At 39.2% G+C, this 20,369-nt stretch overlaps 1 protein-coding gene across 7 annotated transcripts in view; it reads right to left on the minus strand.

Annotated features, from left to right (window-relative positions):
* The window catches only part of BRAF (B-Raf proto-oncogene, serine/threonine kinase), a 228,796-nt gene that overhangs the window by 58,880 nt on the left and 149,547 nt on the right, over positions 1-20,369 (minus strand). For 6 of the 7 annotated variants that reach the window (XM_053609369.1, XM_053609372.1, XM_053609368.1 and 3 more), the window contains 4 exons: positions 17,806-17,942; positions 16,704-16,821; positions 14,159-14,243; positions 13,176-13,352 (listed from right to left, as the gene is read on the minus strand). In XM_053609369.1, the coding sequence (XP_053465344.1) occupies positions 13,176-13,352; positions 14,159-14,243; positions 16,704-16,821; positions 17,806-17,942 (517 nt within the window). Of the gene's footprint in view, positions 1-8,802; positions 8,983-13,175; positions 13,353-14,158; positions 14,244-16,703; positions 16,822-17,805; positions 17,943-20,369 lie in introns of those variants that run through there. The other variant, XM_053609373.1, reaches the window with a different exon arrangement.

Consider the following 20,369-nt stretch of genomic DNA (forward strand, 5'->3'; position numbering starts at 1 on the left):
GCCCCATATGCCGAGGGTGGTGGGTTCGGACCCAGCCCTGGCCAAACTGCAACAGAAAAATAGCCGGGCGTTGTGGCGGGCGCCTGTAGTCCCAGCTGCTCGGGAGGCTGAGGCAAGAGAATCGTGTAAGCCCAAGAGTTAGAGGTTGCTGTGAGCTGTGTGACGCCACAGTACTCTACCAGAGGGTGGTACAGTGAGACTCTGTCTCTACAAAAAAAAAACGAAGTACTATTTTTACAAGTTCTTTAAAGTATGACAATGGTGCTTTCATAGGGATTGAATTAAATCTGTAGATTGCTTTGGACAGTATGGACATTTTAACAATGTTGATTCTACCCAGCTATAAGCATGGTATGTTTTTCCATCTGTTAACATCCTCAGCTATTTCTTTTCTCAGAGTTTCATAGTTCTCTTTATAGAGAACTCCATAAAGATCTCTCTTTATAGAGATCTTTTATGTCCTTTGTTAGGTAAATTCCCAGATATTTCATCTTCTTTGGCACGACTGTAAAAGGAATACAGTCCTTGATTGTTTTTCAGCTTGACTATCATTGGTGTATATAAAAGCTACTGACTTGTAAGTATTGATTTTGTATCCTGAGATGCTACTGTATTCCTTGATCACTTCTAAGAGTTTTGAAGTTGAGTACCTGGGATTTTCCAGGTATAGGATCATGTCATCAGTGAAGAGTGAGAGTTTGATCTCCTCTGACCCTATGTGGATACCCTTGATTGTGTTCTCTTGCCTGATTGCGATAGCTAAGACTTCTATTACTGTGTTAAATGGAGTGCAGTGGAGACAGTGAGCATCTTTGCCTGGTTTCGGATCTGAGTGGGAATGTTTTCAATTTTACACCATTTGATAGGATATTGGCTGTGGGTTTGCTATAAAGGGCCTCCATCAGTTTAAGAAATGTTCCTTCTATGCCTATTTTCTTAAGAATTCTGATCATGAAGGGATGCTGGAGATTATGAAAGGCTTTTTCTGTGTCAATTGAGAGAATCATATGGTCTTTGTTTATTTTATTGATGTGATGTATTATATTTATAGATTTGTGTATGTTGAACCAACCATGTAACCTTGAAATAAAACCAACTTGATCATGGTGTATAATTTTTTTGATGTGTTGTTGAATCCTGTTTGCTAAGATCTTATTGAATATTTTTGCATCAATATTCATCAATGATATTGGTCTATAATTTTCTTTCTTTTTTGGATCCTTTCCTGGTTTGGGGATCAGGGTGATATTTGCTTCATAGAATACGTTGGGAAGTATTCCTTCTTTTTCTATGCTTTGGAAAACATTGTATAATATAGGTACTAGTTCCTCTTGAAAGGTTTGATAGAATTTGGATGTGAAGCCATCTGGTCCTGGACTTTTCTTTTCATGGAGATTTTGTATTGATGATGCTATTTCAGTGGTTGATACAGGTCTATTCAAGATGTCTAATTCTTTCTGGTTGAGTCTAGAAAGGTGGTGTGCTTGCAGGAATTGGTCCATTTCCTTCAGATTTTCATATTTCTGGGAATAGAGATTTTTGTAGTAATCATTGAGGATTTTTTTTTTTAATTTCTGAAGTGTCTGTTGTTATTTCTCCTTTATCATTTCTGATAGACAATATTAGAAATTTTACTTTTCTATGTCTGGTTAGGTTGGCCAAAGGTTTATCAATTTTGTTAATTTTTTCAAAAAACCAAATTTTGTTTTGTTGATCTTCTGATTTTTTTTTTTTTTTTTGTGGTTTTTGGCCGGGGCTGGGTTTGAACCCACCACCTCTGGCATATGGGACCGGCGCCCTACTCCTTGAGCCACAGGCACCGCCCGATCTTTTTTTTTCAATTTCATTTAATTCTGCCCTAATTTTGGTTATTTCTTTTCTTCTCCTGGGTTTGGGGTTGGAATGTTCTTTCTTTTCCAGTTGCTTTAGATGATCCATTAAGTTGTTGGCTTCCTCTCTTTCTGCTTTCCTGATGAAGGCTTCTAATGCTATAAATTTCCCTCTTAGGACTGTCTTTGCAGTATCCCACAGGTCTTGATAAATTGTGTCTTCATTATCATTTAGTTCCAAAAATTTGGTGATTTTCTTCTTAATCTCATCTTTCACCCAGCTATTAGTCAGCCTAAGATTGTTTAGCTTCCAAGACTTTGAGTATGGAGATTCCCACTGCTGTTGAGTTCAATTTTTATTCCATGGTGGTCTGAGAAGATACAAGGAATAATTTCTATACTTTTAAATTTGCTCAGTTTAGACTTGTGTCCTAGGATATAATCTATTTTGGAGGATGACCCATGGGCTGATGAGAAGAATGTATATTCAGTTTTATTAGGGTGAAATGTTCTATAGAAGTCTGAAAGGCCATTTGTTCTAGGGTCAGGTTTAAGTCTAGTATTTCTTTGTTTAGTTTCTTCTTGGAGGATCTATACAAAACTGTTAAAGGGGTGTTAAAATCTCCAACTATTACAGTGCAGGAAGATATCAAGTTGTTCATATCCATTAGGGTCTGCTTTATGAATTGAGCATTCTGGTAGGGTGCATAAATGTTAATTATCAAAATCTCTTCATATTGGGTGTTTCCCTTGACAAATACGTAATGACCTTCCTTATCTTTCTTTATCTTTGTTGGTTTAAAGCCAATTGTATCTGCTTCTTAAATTTCAACCCCTGCTTTTTTCTGGTTTCCATTTGCCTGTAATATACAAGTCCATCCCTTCACCCTGAGTCTATTTTTATCCTTTAACATAAGGTGAGATTCTTAAATATAGCAGATGTCCAGTCTGAGTTTATGTATCCAGTCAGCCAGCCTGTGCCTCTTTATAGGACAATTTAAACCATTCACATTAATTGAGAGAACTGATTAGCATGGTTGTGTTTTGGGTATCATGATTTTAGGATGTCCAGTGGACAATTTTAATCCTTTCACCACCATGGAAGTTGGATTTTGTTAAAAAAATTTCTGGGTAAGTTTACTTTGGAGATAGAGCATTGTGCTGGTCATTGTGAAGAATGGGTCTGAGAATATCCAGGACAGCTGGTTTAGTTATGGCAAATTTCTTCCACATGTCTATGTCATTAAAGTATTTGATTTCTCCATCGTAAATGTAACTCAGTTTAGCTGGATAGGGGATCCTGGGCTAGAAGTTGTTTTGTTTTAAGAGATTGAAGGTTGACGTCCATCTTCTCTGGCTTGAAACGTTTCAGCTCAGAGATCTGCAGTTATTCTGATATTTCTCCCTTTGTAGGTGATGCTTTTCTCACGTCTGGCTACTTGCAGAATTTTCTCCTTCATCTTAACTTTGGCAAAGTTAATCACAATGTGTCTAGGAGATGCTTTATTTGGTTTAAGTCATGCTGGGGTTCTAAAACTGTTTGCTATCTGAAGTTCTGTATCTCTTGCAATGTTTGGGAAATTCTCCTCCAAAATCTCTTGGTGTAGAGCATCTGTACCTTTAGGACCATCCTCTTCTCCTTTGGGAATTCCTATAAGATGAATGTTTGATCGTTTGGAATGGTCCCACAATTCTCTCAGGAATAATCAGTTTTTGCTCTCCATTTGTCCACCTCTTTGGGAACGTTCAAAAGCTTTGTCCTCAGTTTCAGAGATCCTTTCTTCTGCCTGGTCAACTCTTGTTACTAAGGGATTCTACTGTATTTTGGAGCTCCTCAACTTTTTCGTTTCCTTGAGCTCTGCTATCTCTTTTCTCATTATGTCCATATCTTTGGTGACTTGGGCTTTGAATTCATTAATTTCTTGAGACAACTTTAGAACTACTCTTTGGAATTCAATTTCCATCTTTTCTTCCATTCTATTTATCTTATTTGCAATCCATATTCTGAATTCAGTTTCTGACACTGCTTCCATTTATCTATGCATGGCATCTTCAGTTGTATCTCCTTTGTCATTTCTTGGGGGGATTGATCTACTGTAGTTATTCATGTTGCCAGAGTTCTTCTGTTGGGTCTGCACCATGTTTACTATCCACCATTTGGTTATTAGAACTTGTAGAGTGAGAGTGAATTGGGGTTCCCAGGTAGTAGAGGTAGCCCCTTGCCAAAGCACTATGCTTTGTAATTGTGGCTTATCTCCTACAAGCTTATAAAGGCCCCTTTCAGAGTTTTGGCTAGAGACTCTGAGGACCTCCTTGGTGAGATAGTGCAGGCTAGCTCTGTTTTGATATCAGCCAACCTCTACCCTATCCTAAGAGACCACACTCTTAGATTTAAATCTGGACTGTGAAGAGATACAAACAGCTGTGGTGCCCAGCCCCCACCCTTCAGTTCTTTTCCACTACAGAACTTTAAAGGTCAACCTTAGAATATCCCCGAGTGGACAGCCCCAAACACGAGTTCCAACCAAATTGTCTCTGATAGTGCAAACCCTGCCCAACAGAGAGGGATTCAAGGAGAATTCAAAGCAAAGGGATTCAAAGCACAATTGGAGCCAGGGATCCACACTCCCACCCGCCAGACTCAGTCCACACTATTGTCTGCTTTTCTGCTCAGAGGCCCAGCTAGAGCCAGGGGCAACACCCCTGCCCACCGGTCTCAATCCACACACAGCTAGTGTCTGACCAATTGGAGTTATGGGACCACGCCCTACCTGCCAGTCTCAGTCTGCTGCCTGGCAAGCCTCTGTTCACAGGCTCTGTTAAGAGTCAGGGCACCACACTCTGCCCGCAGGTCTCAGTCCTCACCTGGTAAGCCTCTGCTCACCAGCCTTGCTGGAGGCACTGGAGTATGCCCTAGCCCTCAAGGCTTGGTTCGCACCCAGAAAGCCACTGCTCAAGCATTCTGTTGGAATCAGGAGACCACGCCCTTCCTCTCAGGTTGCAGTCCACACCTATCAATCCTCTGCTTGCAGGCCCAGCAGGGACCAGCCCTGTCTGCCAAACTCAGTTCACATGGGGCAACCACACTCCTGCTATGGGTGCTGTAGAGCCTGGGGTTCTGCACCCCATCCCACCAGACACAGCCCGAATTGAAGGTCAACACTACCACTGGCCAGGCATAGTCATAACTAGGGGACTGGTCCTCCTCCTGCCGAGAGTCCCTTTCTCCCCACACCCTCTTTCTTCCCTGATAGTCACAGATTCCATCCTGATGGTTGGCAGTCCACACTATGCCCACGTCTCTCAGGACAAGAACAAACACTCTATGCTCTGCAAGGGGCAGAACTTCAGACCACTATGTGAGGGGGAAAGGGTGGACTGGGAGTTTGGACTTGTGGGGAAAAATATCTGTTCAATTATATGCCTGGCGGGGTGGTGTCTGGGTTCATGAGTGGGACCTCCCTGGAGAAAGAGACCTGAAGTTTAGTGGCTCTCTCCAATGAGGTAAAATGAGAGGTCTTTTGTTCCCTGCTCGTTTGCAGATAGCCGGCAACAGACCTTCTGCTTTGGGGAGGGGTCTCCTGTCCTCTAGTCAACAGGTTTTGTACCTCTAATTTGTTTCCTTGAATGCTCTTCTTTGAAGTTACAGCTTGCTGAACTTCTTTCTTGGCTCTGGTCCCCGTCTTTGGCTTCGTAGATTCTGATTCTCTCAGGTTTTTCTTCCTCTGCTCGGGAGCCTCTGACAAGGGTTGCTACCAGTCAGCCTTCTTCCCAGAATTCCCCCAATTCCTCTAATTTTTATTAACATGTGATCAGCAGAATGTAGGCATTTACCAATTCCAGCAGGTGAAAGGTGGTACCTTTTGTTTTACTTTGCATTTTTTTTTGATCATTAGCATTCTTCTATTATTGTTTTTATCCACCAGAAAATCGTGTTCACTATAATTATTCTTTGGACAATTATAATTTTCAATCAGTAATACATGTTTACCATCTTTTCAGTTTTAATTCATCTTTTCATTTTCCTTTCAACTGGGTTCACTTATGAGAATAAAGAACATGCTTTTCATTGTTTATTTTATTATTTCATTATTAGAGACAGAGTCTCACTCTGTCGCCTGGAGTAGACTGCCGTGGTGTCATAGCTCACCGCAACCTCAAACTCCTGGGGTTGAACAATCCTCTTGCCTCAGTCTACTGAGTAGCTGGGACTACAAGTGTATGCCACTACACTTGGGTAGTTTTTTTATTTTTAGTAGAGATGGGATCTCGCCTTTACTTAGGCTAGTGTGGAACTCCTGAGCTCAAGCAATCTGCCTGCCTTGGCCTCCCAGAATGCTAGGATAATAGGCATGAGCCCCTGTGCCAAGCCTTTTTCACTGCTTTAAAAAAGGAAACCATAAGGATTTATCCTCAAATTATTTTCAATCATCTTATTTTCAGATTATAACACTTCTGTGAGTATACCAACAGGACACGACTTTTTCTTTTTCTTTCTTTCTTTTTTTTTTTGAGACAGAGCCTCAAGCTGTCGCCCTGGGTAGAGTGCATCACAGCTCACAGCAACCTCCAACTCCTGGGCTTAAGCGATTCTCCTGCCTCCGCCTCCCAAGCGGCTAGGACTACAGGCACCCGCCATTTTTTGTTTGCAGCCGTCATTGTTGTTTGGTGGGCCTGGGCTGGATTCGAACCCACCAGCTCAGGTGTATGTGGCCACCACCTTAGCAGCTTGAGCCATAGGTGCCGAGCCAAGGACATGACTTTTTCTATGTGTCTCCCTGATTTAACATTAGCAAATTTTCTGACAAAGCTAAATTAAAAATTATACTATAAATATTACATTGATGTTCAAAGTCCCACAAAGAATACATTACTGAAATTTCTTTAGCAGCAATGTTCTTAAAATACCTTGATCTGTGGGCTGAACCAGTGACTGGAAGGTGAGAAGATGATAAAATATACTTTATGAACCCTGATCCCTCAGAGTAAGTCTATAATTACCTATCATTAGAATAGCTCTGCTTGCTTCAGGTAAACCTAGGATTCACAGAGGACCTTTCAATGAAGTACAAATAAAGACAGTACCACACTGGAAAAATGTTACCATCTCTCATTTGCTCATATACTGTAATCCAATAAAGATGATACAGTTGAAATCTTAATAATTCAACTTTCCTAATTATTAAAGGTTTTATATTATAAACGACTGCAATCCCAGCACTTTATACAATGAGTTAGTATGCTCTTGCTCTGCTTATACCCTGGAACTTCAGAATGAATTTTGCTGAGTAGTCAGAAAACATCACTTTCAACAGCATACGGGAAACATTCGGGGGGAGAATATTTTGAAATGAGGGCTTTGCACAAGTACATTACTAAGTGGCTATGTCAACAGTCTGTGGACTTATTGTCTACCTATGGACTATATCTAGCTTGTTCCATCCTTTATGAGATGATGGTGGTCAAGGGAAGACAAACTAGATGTAAAGAGTTAAAAAAAGGTACAGTAAGATGGTACCTTGAATGGCCAGAAAGAAGCAGTATCATCTGTATATTTAGAGGACTATGTATAGAGCCAGGGGACTGAAGAAAATAGAGCTGGATGGGAGCTAAGAAGTAATTAATGGTTGTTAGTCATCCAAGCAGGCTTCTAATGGGAAAGAACTGATGAAAATAATTCCCCCCAAAACCCCTCAGGATGAAGGTATGGTTAGTATTCAAGATGAAAAAGCACTAGAAATAAGGAGGACAAGTATGGTATGTAAGGAATTTCACTCATGTCATTTGATCCATGAGGCAGGGATAATAAAGGGCAAGCAAACCAAACATGAGGCTGATGGGTGACCAGAAGCCAAAAGGTAAGTTAAAATCTTATGAAATCATCAGCAACAGTTAGGACTTAAAGAACCTATTTATGATCTTTGGGACCATCCTGTTTGTCCTAATACCTGATGCCTGCCCCTTAGAACAGATTTTGACCATTTTCTTACAACAAAAACACAGTTCAATCCAATGTAATGAAAATAGTTGTGTTTAGTCATCAATACTAGAGAAGAAAATAGGAATATCCATTTCAACAAGAATCACTCACACAGGACAGTGCCCATAGCTCAGTGGGTAGGGTGCTGGCCACATACATCCAGGCTGGAGGGTTTGAACCAGGCCTGAACCAGCTAAACAACAATGACAACTGCAACAACAACAACAATAACAAAAAGAACCACTCACACAATCTGGTCATGTGTTACAATTAATTATATCTATTTATGTAACTTGGTTTGTAAAAAAAATTTATCCGGGTATCCTTTCTGAACTATGTTGGATAATACAGATTAATTAATATGACACTATATAGCATTTGCATGATAGTTTTTAAACATTTTTTGTTGAGGACCCCTTAAAAGAATTCTGAGAAACGATTTAGCTCTTTGTATATTTTATATTAACATTTAAAAGTTAAGCTTAATTACAAAATATATAATTTCTAGTATATAATATATTGACACATTAGTATTTTTTAAAGTCTTAGATGAATGTTCCTTAGAAAGCACCTATTCTTTTTTAATGGATAAGAAAATCATCTTTTATTCTGAGGAAATTGATGGGTTTTTGTGGGGGGTGGGGTGGAGGGAAGTAATTTCGTACTGTTTCTGTTTCTCTGAGTGCCCCACCCCACCCCATGCATTTTACTCTCTCTCATTTGCATCTGAGATTTCCCCTCTGATATCTATCTGGTGATCCAGAGATAATTTGTCCTACCAGACTAAATGAGAGACTAGCAAGTTATCTGGAAGCTTTGAGCATACAAATGAGCTTGTTGATTCTTTTTCCCCCCCCTTTTCTTTTAAGAGACAGGGTCTCTTTTGTCATCCAGGCAAGAGTGCAGTGGTATGATCATAGCTCACTGCAGCCTTGAACTCCTAGGTTCAAGCAATCATCTTGCCTTATTTTGCCTTAGCTTCCTGAGTAGCTGGGAATATAGGCACATGCCACCGTGCCTGGCTAAAGGGCTTGTTGTTTTTGAACTGTATAGTGACCTAGGTGGAATCTCTGATGCTCGGTTCTTTGAGTCTTTCCTCCTGATTTGGTGAGATTCCTCAGAGAGGACTCTTCTAATCTCCTGCAGGAACAGTAAACTTTGGCTGCCAGCACTCTGGGAACAAATGAAAAGGTAGGGTTGAGAAAATCTCCATTCATCATTCAATAAGCACACAGACACCCAATCTTCCTGTTTGGTGTAAGATATCCAGGTCCTAGACATAGTTTAGGGTTCCCCAGTCCAGAGATACTTGTTTAGAGAACACTCTTCCAGTCTACTGCCAGGATAGGGATGGAGCATTTACCCAGTGAGTAGGAAAAGGGACTTAGAGAAATAGTTTTTCAAACAGGCCTTTTCACTCTGGCTCCCTAACCCCCAGAGATAGCTGACAGTGCTAATTCCTGAGACTTTTGAGGATGCTGTGGTATAAATCAGGTTGGCTTTCATTTCTCCATTGCCAACTAATGATGTAGCCTTTATGGGTTGACTAAGTCCACTGTCACTTCTCCATCTGCTTTATAGCTTTCAAAATGTTGTTACTGTTGCCTTCCTGTTATCCCCATCCTTACACATTCATGCTTAAAAAAAAAAAATTCCATCATTATTGTTTTAGTGGAGTTTTAGGAGGGAACAAAAATCTGTTACCTTAACCCGAAACCCAAATAGCTTTTATAATAAAAGGATTTGCAGTCTGTCAGAGCCTTCAGAATCTGAAGATGTGTTTGTATATATCACCAGTAGCATGTAATCACCTTACAAGAAGGAAGAAAAAGGGAAAAAAGGAACTGTATCTTTGGTTAATTTTAAGCTGGTAATAAAAAGTATACTTTGCTAGAGGGCTTAAAACTTACAATTAGTACTTTGTTAACTACTAAAGTCTAGGATAAACCACATAGAATGATCTATGTTTGCAGCCAGGTATACTCATTACATAGTAAGAGCTGTTTTAAAATGTAAACAAATTGTTATGGTGTAATGTTTACATTGATACTCCAAAACTATAAAGTAATAGAAAAATATCACTTCTTCACTATTACCCAGGCTGCAGAGACATTCCATTTGACAGTGTTCTCTATTGTCACTTCCTATCTTAATCAATACTGGCACTTCACTGCCCCATCACTGTTTCTAAAAACAATTTTTAATACCATTCTTTGATGCCTCTTTTTATATCAAGAGCCCTTTTCTCCTCGGTTGCTATTATTTTTTGAGAGTGAGTCTCACTCTGTTGCCCCAGGCTAGAGTGCTGTGGCATCATTGTACCTCATAGCAACCTCAAACTTTTGGGTTCAAGTGATCCTACCTCAGCCTGCAGAGTAGCTGGGACTATAGGCATGCACCACCATGCCCAGCTAGTTTTTCTATTGTTAATAGCAATAGGTTCACGCTCTTCCCCCCCACCCCCCCAGTTTTGGCTAGGGTCGGGCTTGAACCCGCCACCCCTGGTATATGGGACCAGCGCCCTACTCCTTGAGCCACAGGCGCTGCCTCAAGTTCATGCTCTTGCTCAGGCTGGTCTTGAACTCCTGAGCTCAATCAATCCACCTGACTCAGCCTCCCAGAGTGCTAAGATTATAGGCGTGAGCCACCATGCTTGGCCTCTCCTCTTTTATTACTTCTTTGAATATTATTCCCTTCTTTGATATTTCTCAATTTTGATATAAGAAGGATTTGCTTTCTCTCTTCTGGAAGGTAAACTTATCCGTAACATGCAGTTGCATGTAATCATTTTTTCATTTAACAGATATGTACTGAATACTATTCTAGGGATTAGGCATAAAACAACAAACAAAATCAAACCTTTGCTCTCATACAATTTGCATTTGAATAGGAGTGACAGAAAATAAATAAGTCATATGGAGCTGGGTGTTATAAAGAAAAACAAGGATGGGATGACAGGAGTGACAGGGTTGGATGGAGAAATGTTAACTTACATAAGATGACCAGAGAATGCTTCTCTTAAAAGGGGACATAAGACTAGAGACATAAGGGTATTTGTGGCATTAGTATCCCCAAAAGAACATGACAAGTATAAAGGTGCTGAAGAAGGAATATGATTGGCCTGCTGAACAAACAGCAAAGAGGCAGTGGGGTAGAAGAGAATAAATTTTGTTTCTCTCTGCATGTTCACTGTTTTTGCCATAGCTTATTCTTCACAAGATTTTTTTGCCATAGCTTATTCTTCACAAGATTTTTTTTTTTTTTTTTTGTAGAGACAGAGTCTCACTTTATGGCCCTCGGTAGAGTGCCGTGGCCTCACACAGCTCACAGCAACCTCCAACTCCTGTGCTTAAGCGATTCTCTTGCCTCAGCCTCCCAAGTAGCTGGGACTACAGGTGCCCGCCACAACGCCCGGCTAATTTTTGGTTGCAGTTTGGCTGGGACCAGGTTTGAACCCGCCACCCTCGGTATATGGGGCCGGCACCTTACCGACTGAGCCACAGGTGCCGCCCTCTTCACAAGATTTTAATATAATTTAATAGAGTCTAACAGATTCAGATTCTAATACGTAAAAGGCTGAGATTCTTTTAAGTCTAGTGGATATGTGGGAGTGTTACTGAATAAGGTCATAATTTGTTATGAAAAGCACTTTGGGTGAATATAGGCTTGTAAACATCTAAATTATAGATATAATGCCTAGTTTTGAGACAAAGAAGCTGGTACAGTGGAGGAGATTTAAGAACCAGATCTGGTTTTGAGTCCTGCCTCTAGATTTACTTGCTATAAGTGATCTTGAGTCAGAGTTGTGTGTGTTAGTACATATCATTTGGTATCATCTAATACCATTTGGTATCATTTTACCTTTTATTCTAATTTTATAATGTAAAAATAGTACAGTGGGTATAGGGAAAGAATATTGGATTGTGACTCAGAAATAAATCCTCAAATACCTTTGCTGCCACTTATTAAATGTGTGCCCTTAAGCAAGTTACTTAAAAGCCTCAATTATCTATAAAAAGAAAATAAAAATGTCTTTCATAAGATTATAACGATTAGATGAGAAAATAATAATCAATGGATGTGAAAGCGACTTATATACTATGAAATATTAAGATCATACCTATTTTTAAACTACTCACAGAGCTTTCAGTTTTATATTTTACTGAATTTACAATTTTCATCTAAGTGCTTTCAAAATTTATTTAGTTTTGCCCCTATTATCTGCACTTAAGAGTTGCACAAAAAAATTCATCCTTAAATTCAATTTCCCATTTTAGTCTATGATAAGTTTTATAAAAACTCTTTATTTTTTAAATTACATAGCAAATTGCATAGATATGATCAACTCAACTTGAAATCCTCAAAAAGGATCAGAATGAATATTTTTATTTAAACTTTATTTTATTTCATTTGTTTTGAGACAGAGTTTCATTATGTCGCCCTGGGTAGAGTGCCGTGGCGTCACAGCTCATAGCAACCTCAAACTCTTGGGCTTAAGCAATTCTCTTGCCTCAGCCTCCCAAGTAGCTGGGACTACAGGCACCTGGCACAACGCCCGGCTATTTTTTGTTACAGTTGTCATTGTTCTTCAGATGGCCTGGGTTGGTTTGAACCCGCCAGCCTCGGTGTATGTGGCTGGCACTGTAACTGCTGTGGTACAGGCACCAAGCCATTTACACTTTATTACCTGACCATTTTGGAATAGAAAATATGGACATATAGAAAAAATGATTAAAAAAATAACTAATAATCATTTTGCATACTTTCGACAACTGTGAATGGCTTTTATGGGTTTTTTCCCATTTTTATTTTCTGAAGCTTAATTGCTTAGCTAAATCACAGAGTACTGAACATAACTTTGCAGTCATATATTTATTGTCAAATAACTGAGTACATATATTTGTTTTAAAGACTATACCAAAGTTGGGTGGCGCCTGTGGCTCAGTCGGTAAGGCGCCAGCCCCATATACCGAGGGTGGCGGGTTCAAACCCGGCCCCGGCCAAAACTGCAACCAAAAAATAGCCGGGCGTTGTGGCGGGCGCCTGTAGTCCCAGCTGCTCGGGAGACTGAGGCAAAAGAATCGCTTAAGCCCAGAAGTTGGAGGTTGCTGTGAGCTGTGTGAGGCCACGGCACTCTACCGAGGGCCATAAAGTGAGACTCTGTCTCTACAAAAAAAAAAAAAAAAAAGACTATACCAAAGAAAGACATTTTTTTTCAGTATCATATCATTAGCCATTAGTTAGTGTCTTATACTGTTAGACAGTAGTTTAAAATACAATCCAAAAGAATATCAGCCAAAGCCTTAAAAAAAATCTCAATGGTCTGTAAAAGTAATTCATAAGAGATTTAACAGAACATCACTTACTCCATGCCCTGTGCAGTCTGCCGTGCAATATCTATTAGTTTGATCATCTCAAATTTGGTCTCAATGATGTGGAGATGGTGATATAAGCTGGAGCCCTCACACCACTGGGTAACAATAGCCAGTTGTGGCTTTGTGGAATAGCCCATGAAGAGTAGGATATTCACATGTCGTGTTTTCCTGTAAAAAGAAATATGATAGTAAATAGTAAATATTGACAAACTTTAGCAATTTCTTAAAAAAAAGTGAGCCAAAGCTGTCTACCTATCAGTAAGATGGCAGAAAAAGATATTAACAACAAAATGCAATAGGATAAATTTAGAAGACACTGAGAATTGTTTGGTCTAACCTCTTACCTTATTCAGAAGTATCTTTTTAAATATATCTGACAGTCAACTAGAGGTTGCTTACATACCTTGAATTACGGGAAACTTATCACTGAGAATGTGGCTAACCCCCACCTCTCTGTTTAAGTGAACATTTTCTTGCATTGAGACAGAATAATTTTCCCAGTTTCCACCACTAGCTTCCCTGTTCTACTTTCTGGAATAACTTTGCATCCTCTTTAACATATAGCCTTCCCTGGACTAAGTGTCCTCAGTTCTATTGACTACTTCCTCCCCTAAGTGATAGTCCTAGAATCTTTCCCATTTAGGGGCCCTAGCCCCAATCCCAGGGCTTTCTAAATGTGTTCTGATAAGCTTAAAATTTTGAAGTATTCTTTCTGTAAGCAGAACTATTTCTTTATATGATCAGAACACTATATTTCCATTAATTCAGTCTAGGATTGAGTCTTCTATGAGATGTACCATATAGTATACATACTACTTTAATAGTTAAAGATAAAATACATTCAGGCACGCTCTGTTTCTACATATTTATCCATTTTGAATAAATCTGTACAGCTAACAGTGACTACCACTGGAAAACAGGAGCGAATGAAAATAGCTCCTTTTCTAGGAAATAGTAATATCACACCAGCTTACCTGAGTACTCCTACTTCATTTTTGAAGGCTTGTAACTGCTGAGGTGTAGGTGCTGTCACATTCAACATTTTTACTGCCACATCACCTAAAAGGTAATTGCCATTCCATATGTCATTCAAATTGTTTATTTATGTTTTTGCAATTTTTGGCCAGGTTTGAACCCACCATCTCTGGTATATGGGGCCGGCGCCCTACTCCTTTAAGCCACTGGCACCACCCAGTTATTTATTTATTTTTAAAGGCAGGGTCTTACTCTGTCACCCAGGCTGGAATGCAGTGGCACAATCACAGCTCTCTTGAACTCCTGTGCTCAGAAGATCCCCCCCACCCCCATCTCTCAAGCAGCTGGGACTATATACATGCACCACCATGCTCAACTATTTTTATATTTTTTATTATTATTTTTTTTTTAGACAGAGCCTGTCATCCTGGGTAGAGTGCCATCACATTACAGCTCACAGCAACCTCCAACTCCTGGGCTCAAGCAATTCTCCTGCCTCAGTCTCTCCAGTAGCTGGGACTACAGGCACCCACCACAATGCCCGGCTATATTTTGGTTGTAGTTGTCATTGTTATTTGGCAGGCCTGGGCTGGATTCGAACCCGCTAGCTCCGGTGTATGTGGCTGGTGCCTTAGCCACTTGAGCTATAGGCATTGAGCCTCAACTATTTAAAAAAAAATTTTTTTTTTTTTTTTTGGAGACAGAGTCTCATTATGTCACCCTCGATAGAGTGCTGTGTCATCACAGCTCATAGCAACCTCAAACTCTTGGGCTTAAGCCAGTGCCCACCACAACACTGGCTGTTTTTTTCTTGTCATCATTGTTGTTTACCAGGCCAGGGCCGGGTTCTAACCCACCAGCCCTGGTGCATGTGGCTGATGCCCTAACTACTGAGCTACAGGTGCCAATCCCTTATTTTCACTTTTCATTAATTTTTTTTTTCTTTTTTGGACAGAGAATCTCACTTTGTCACCCTCAGTAGAGTGCCATGGTATCATAGCTCACAGCAATCTCTAAACTCTTGGGCTCAAGTGATTCTCTTGCCTCAGCCTCCTGAGTAGCTAGGACTATAGGCACTCACCACAATGCCCAGCTATTTTTTTTTTTTTTTTTTTTTGTAGAGACAGAGTCTCACTTTATGGCCCTCGGTAGAGTGCCATGGCCTCACACAGCTCACAGCAACCTCCAACTCCTGGGCTTAAGCGATTCTCTTGCCTCAGCCTCCCGAGTAGCTGGGACTACAGGCGCCCGCCACAACGCCCGGCTATTTTTTTGTTGCAGTTCGGCCGGGGCTGGGTTTGAACCCGTCACCCTCGGTATATGGGGCCGGCGCCTTACCAACTGAGCCACAGGCGCTGCCCAATGCCCAGCTATTTTTAGAGATGGGAGTTTTGCTCTGGCTCAGGCTGGTCTCGAAGCTATGAACTCAGGCAATCCACCTGCCTCGGCTTCCCAGAGTGCTAGGATAATAGGCATGAGCCACTGCACCTGGCCCACTTTTCGTTAATATTAAATCCCTAATGAAAATATTTCACATCTATGTGTTCATTCCTGTCCAATTATTTCCTCAGGATAAAGTCTTATAAATTTATAAGAAGAATTATTAGCTCAATATCATGTTGCTAAATTGTCCTCAAGAAAGTTTATACCAGCATCATAATCACAACTCCAAATATGATCAATTTAAGAAAATCTTTGTCCAAATGAGATGCAAATAATGATCTCTATTTTTCTGAAGTTGTAATTATTTGACAACTAAGTGAGGCCATACATTTTTGTATGTTTATTGGCCACTTGTATTTCTTACTTTGGTAAGTATACTTTCAATATATTACTTGTGATTTATCATACAAATACAATTATCAACAAAAATACTTTTTTTTTGAGACAGAGCCTCAAGCTATCGCCCTGGCAACCTCCAACTTCTGGACTCAAGCAATCTCCTGCCTCTGCCTCCCAAGTAGCTGGGACTATAGGCATCTGCCACAATGCCAGGCTATTTTTCGGTTGCAGCCGTCATTGTTGTTTGGCAGGCCCAGGCTGGATTCAAACCCGCCAGCTCGGGTGTATGTGGCCGGCGCCTTAGCCGCTTAAGCCACAGGCACTGAGCCAGCAAAAAGGCTTTTAAAAGAAAAAAATCATATTGGGAACTACCCTGTTTCCCCCAAAATAAGACAGTGTCTTATTTTAAGGTGTGCTCCCAAAGATGCGCTAGGTCTTATTTTCAGGGGACGTCTTATCTTTCCTGTAAGTAGGTCTTATTTTCGGAGGATGTCTTATTTTCGAGAAAACAGGGTAGTTAACTTGGAGGATATTCATTTTTAAAAACGATTGCTGTACTATAATGGGAGTCCTAGTTGCTATGAAACAGTTCTTACCTTCCATAATTTTTGTTAGCAATCTTTGGATTCTTGCATTTGATCCAAACAGCTTAATGATGCACATAGTAAATACTTCCCTCCCTTTTTAAAAATAAAACTTGTCAAACATATCCTATCATTATGACTTGTGACAAGGTCACCAATCACCACATTATATACATACCATGCCACTTTCCCTTGTAGACTGTTCCAAATGATCCAGATCCAATTCTTTGTCCCACTGTAATCTGCCCATCAGGAATCTCCCAGTCATCACTCGAATCCCGTCTACCAAGTGTTTTCTTGATAAAAATAGTGCCAAAAAGTCAATTCAAACAAAAAAAGCAAACTTTATATTTCATGCTACATATGTTACCTATGCCTAAGAGGTACTTAATTTAGGAAAAGAATAAGAGTTGAGTAGAAAAGAAAAAGAGTAGAGTAATAGTTAAAAGTATGACTCTTAAAATACAAAATGTAACACTGAAGTTGATATTAAAATGAAATAACTGATTACAAATATAAATTATTTATAAGGTATATATAGAATTGCTAAAATCAACAAATAAAAGAGTTTTTATCATTTGGAGGACAAAAAGGGGCAAAATAAGTATTGTATATGTGTGACTGGTTTGGGCTGCAAATCACAAAAAATCTACTGTGTGCTAAATTTCCTAATATAGCTTATCTGATTCAAAAAAAGAAATCTCTATATACATAATTACAATAGTAGGGCAATGGACCCACCTCTCCAACAGACAGTATTGCTAAAATTATTAGTTTTTAATATAGATACATTTTCTAGCAGAAAGTTCTTTTTTTTGTTGTTGCAGTTTTTGGCTGGGGCCGGGTTTGAACACACCACCTCTGGTATATGGGGCTGGTGCCCTACTCCTTGAGCCACAGGCACCGCCCAGAAAGTTCATTTATTAAGTAGGGAAGAATGTCATTTGGTACATATTTGAATTCTGGATGAGCCTTTAGAATGTATATGCATAATCATGCTTTATAAATACTAGCTTACTATCTTTTTCCTTATTTCAGAAAGAGAACACTATTGTTACTCTTCCAAAGCTGCCTTCTACTAAATTATATTAGAGATGAGAGCAAAATTCAGTGTTGTAGTAAAACGTGTTAAGCAAAAAACTATCAGTTCTTAAATGTATTTGATTTTGGGAATTCTGTGCCACATATGGACATAATATATCTAAAAGGTGATATTATATTTGGCTTTGACTTCTAAAAGAAAGAACTTAGAGGAAAAAGAAGATATCATAGATTCTCACCATTCGATTTCTGTCTTCTGAGGATGAAGATGACTTCCTTTCCCGCTGAGGTCCTGGAGATTTCTGTAAGGCTTTCACATTAGTGAGTGAGCCAGGTAATGAGGCAGGAGGGGTGGCAGACAAACCTGTGGTTGATCCTAAATTATTGAAAGGAAAAAATGAATCCATTAAGGACAAGCAAACATGTTAATTTATCATGGGGCAGGGTGGGGGGAGATTTAGACTTATTTTAAAAATGTACTGCATGTTCAAATACAGACCTTTTAGAAAGAACAGACCAAAAAAGGTCCTTATTTGATTAGTACTATAAATTCTGTTAGTTTTCTGGCCAATTTAATGACCTTTAAAAATATCTGATGATAAAGATGCATTATGTTTATGGGCACAAAGGCTAGAAGAAAAACAATCTCTCTAAACCTAAAGACAAATATAAAAAAATACTCCCAAGTTTTTCTTTTTTTTGATAAAAAAATCAATTTAAAGCCTACATAACAAATAATCTTTTAATTATTTTACATTACCTCAATAACCAGACAGTATGAAAAAAGATGGAACCTCCAAATGGAAGTATTTTCTAATAATGGCCTTAATGTTGAAAATACATAGGTCTTTTATATTAGCCACTAATGTGAAATTAAATTAGTTTAGAAGTTAAATTTTTATTTATTTATTTTATTTTACTTTTGTTGAGACAGAGTTTCATTATGGCACTCAGCTCACAGCAACCTCCAACTCCTGGGCTTAAGTGATTCTCTTGCCTCAGCCTCCCAAGTAGGTGGGACTACAAGTACCCACCACAACACCCGGCCATTTGCCATTTCTTTTTGTTGTTGTTGTTGCAGTTGTCATTGTTGCTTAGCTGGCCCGGGCTGCATTCGAACCTGCCACCCTTGGCATATGTGGCTGGCGCCATAACCACTGTGCTACGGGAGCCAAGCCTTGTATTTATTTTCTATATTTAAGAGATATTGATCAGTGTCATTGGTTCCTGGAGGCTTATTACACTGAACAAAGATTATTCGTTACTAACATAACAAAATTAATATAAACAAAGACAAGTGAGTTTCTTGAGTCTTTCTGAAAAATCTGTCTTTGTGAGAGCTACATAAGCATCAGCCAACTAGCTTCCTTATTACAAATTCAAATAGTCTATGAGCCAAGGGAGCCTTTGGAAGTGGTCTCAGTGGCAGGCTTGTGAACTTCTCTGATGGCTACTTTTTCAAATGCTGATTCAGTGAAAAACACCCTAAGTTCAGCAGGTTCAGCTGGGTTCACGGCCATAACTCATCAGTGTGAGTGAGTATAGCTGCACAGGACTGAGAAGTCCAAATAATATTTCATACACAGAACAAAAAGATCTCAAGAAAATGATTTAAAAAAAAAAATGATTTCTGCTGGGTGCGGTGGCTCATGCCTGTAATCCTAGTGCTCTGGGAGGCCGCGGCAAATGGATTGCCTGAGCTCACAAGTTCAAGACCAGCCTGAGCCTGAGCCAGAGCAAGACCTTATTTCTAAAAACAGCCGGGTGTTGTGGCAGGCGCCTATAGTCCCAGCTACGAGGGAGGCTGAAGCAAGAGAATCACTTGAGCCCAAGAGTTTGAGGTTGCTGTCAGCTATGACGCTATAGCACTCTACAGACGGTGACAAAATGAGACTCTATCTCAAAAAATAATAAACAAATACATAAAATAAATAAAAAATAAAAAAAGATTACCATTCTTGGGTGGGGGCGGAAGAGCCATTATCTTTCTTTCTTTTGTAATTTAAAGAGGTTTATTTTGAGCCAAATTTGAGGACCATGACCCAGAGCCATACTGAAGGTGCTTTGAGCAAGTGGATTCCAAGCCACTATCTTTCAAAGAACAAGAATACTAATGACAACATTTAAATGTAAAATATGTATAAAAATTTTATCATTACATCATATTATCAAGTAGAATTTCTATGATCTCATTTATAGTTTTCTTAAAGAAAATGGTATCCAGAATGACACTATGTGCTCTATTAACTAGAGCATAAACCATTTTCTTTTTTCTTTCCAACTCCTTCTGTTGCTAATTTTCTACATTATAAAGTCCTAATTGCTTGACCAGGCTTCACAGTTCTGATCTCCTCACTGCTATGTTATAGGACTTAATTTAATTATGTTCCCAACTACTTGCTGCAGGACTTCCATCACATTCTATGGCTTTTCTAAGAATCAGCTACACTGAGAAAGAATCTAAAGCACCATTATTACCACATTCAGAGTAAGTAATAGACACTAACAAGAGTCAGTAAACATAACTCTTGAAAAATATTTATGGCAAGACAGCAGTCCCAATTTTGACTTAAATTTTTAACAATCAGTTTAACCACCAATTAAATTATGGCAAGATGAAATGGAAGAATGAAATTATACCACAAATGTTTCCCTCATATTAGGGCATAATTAAAAGTATAAATCCTCAAATTTTATTAAGTATGTTGAAATATCCAAAACATATATAAATTTCTTTTTTTTACTGCTCTCTACCTTTGACATATATAGGGTGGCCATAAAGTTCGTGTGCAATGTAAAATAG

Source organism: Nycticebus coucang, chromosome 11 (genome assembly GCF_027406575.1).
Source record: "Nycticebus coucang isolate mNycCou1 chromosome 11, mNycCou1.pri, whole genome shotgun sequence".
Taxonomy (NCBI): Eukaryota; Metazoa; Chordata; class Mammalia; order Primates; family Lorisidae; genus Nycticebus; species Nycticebus coucang.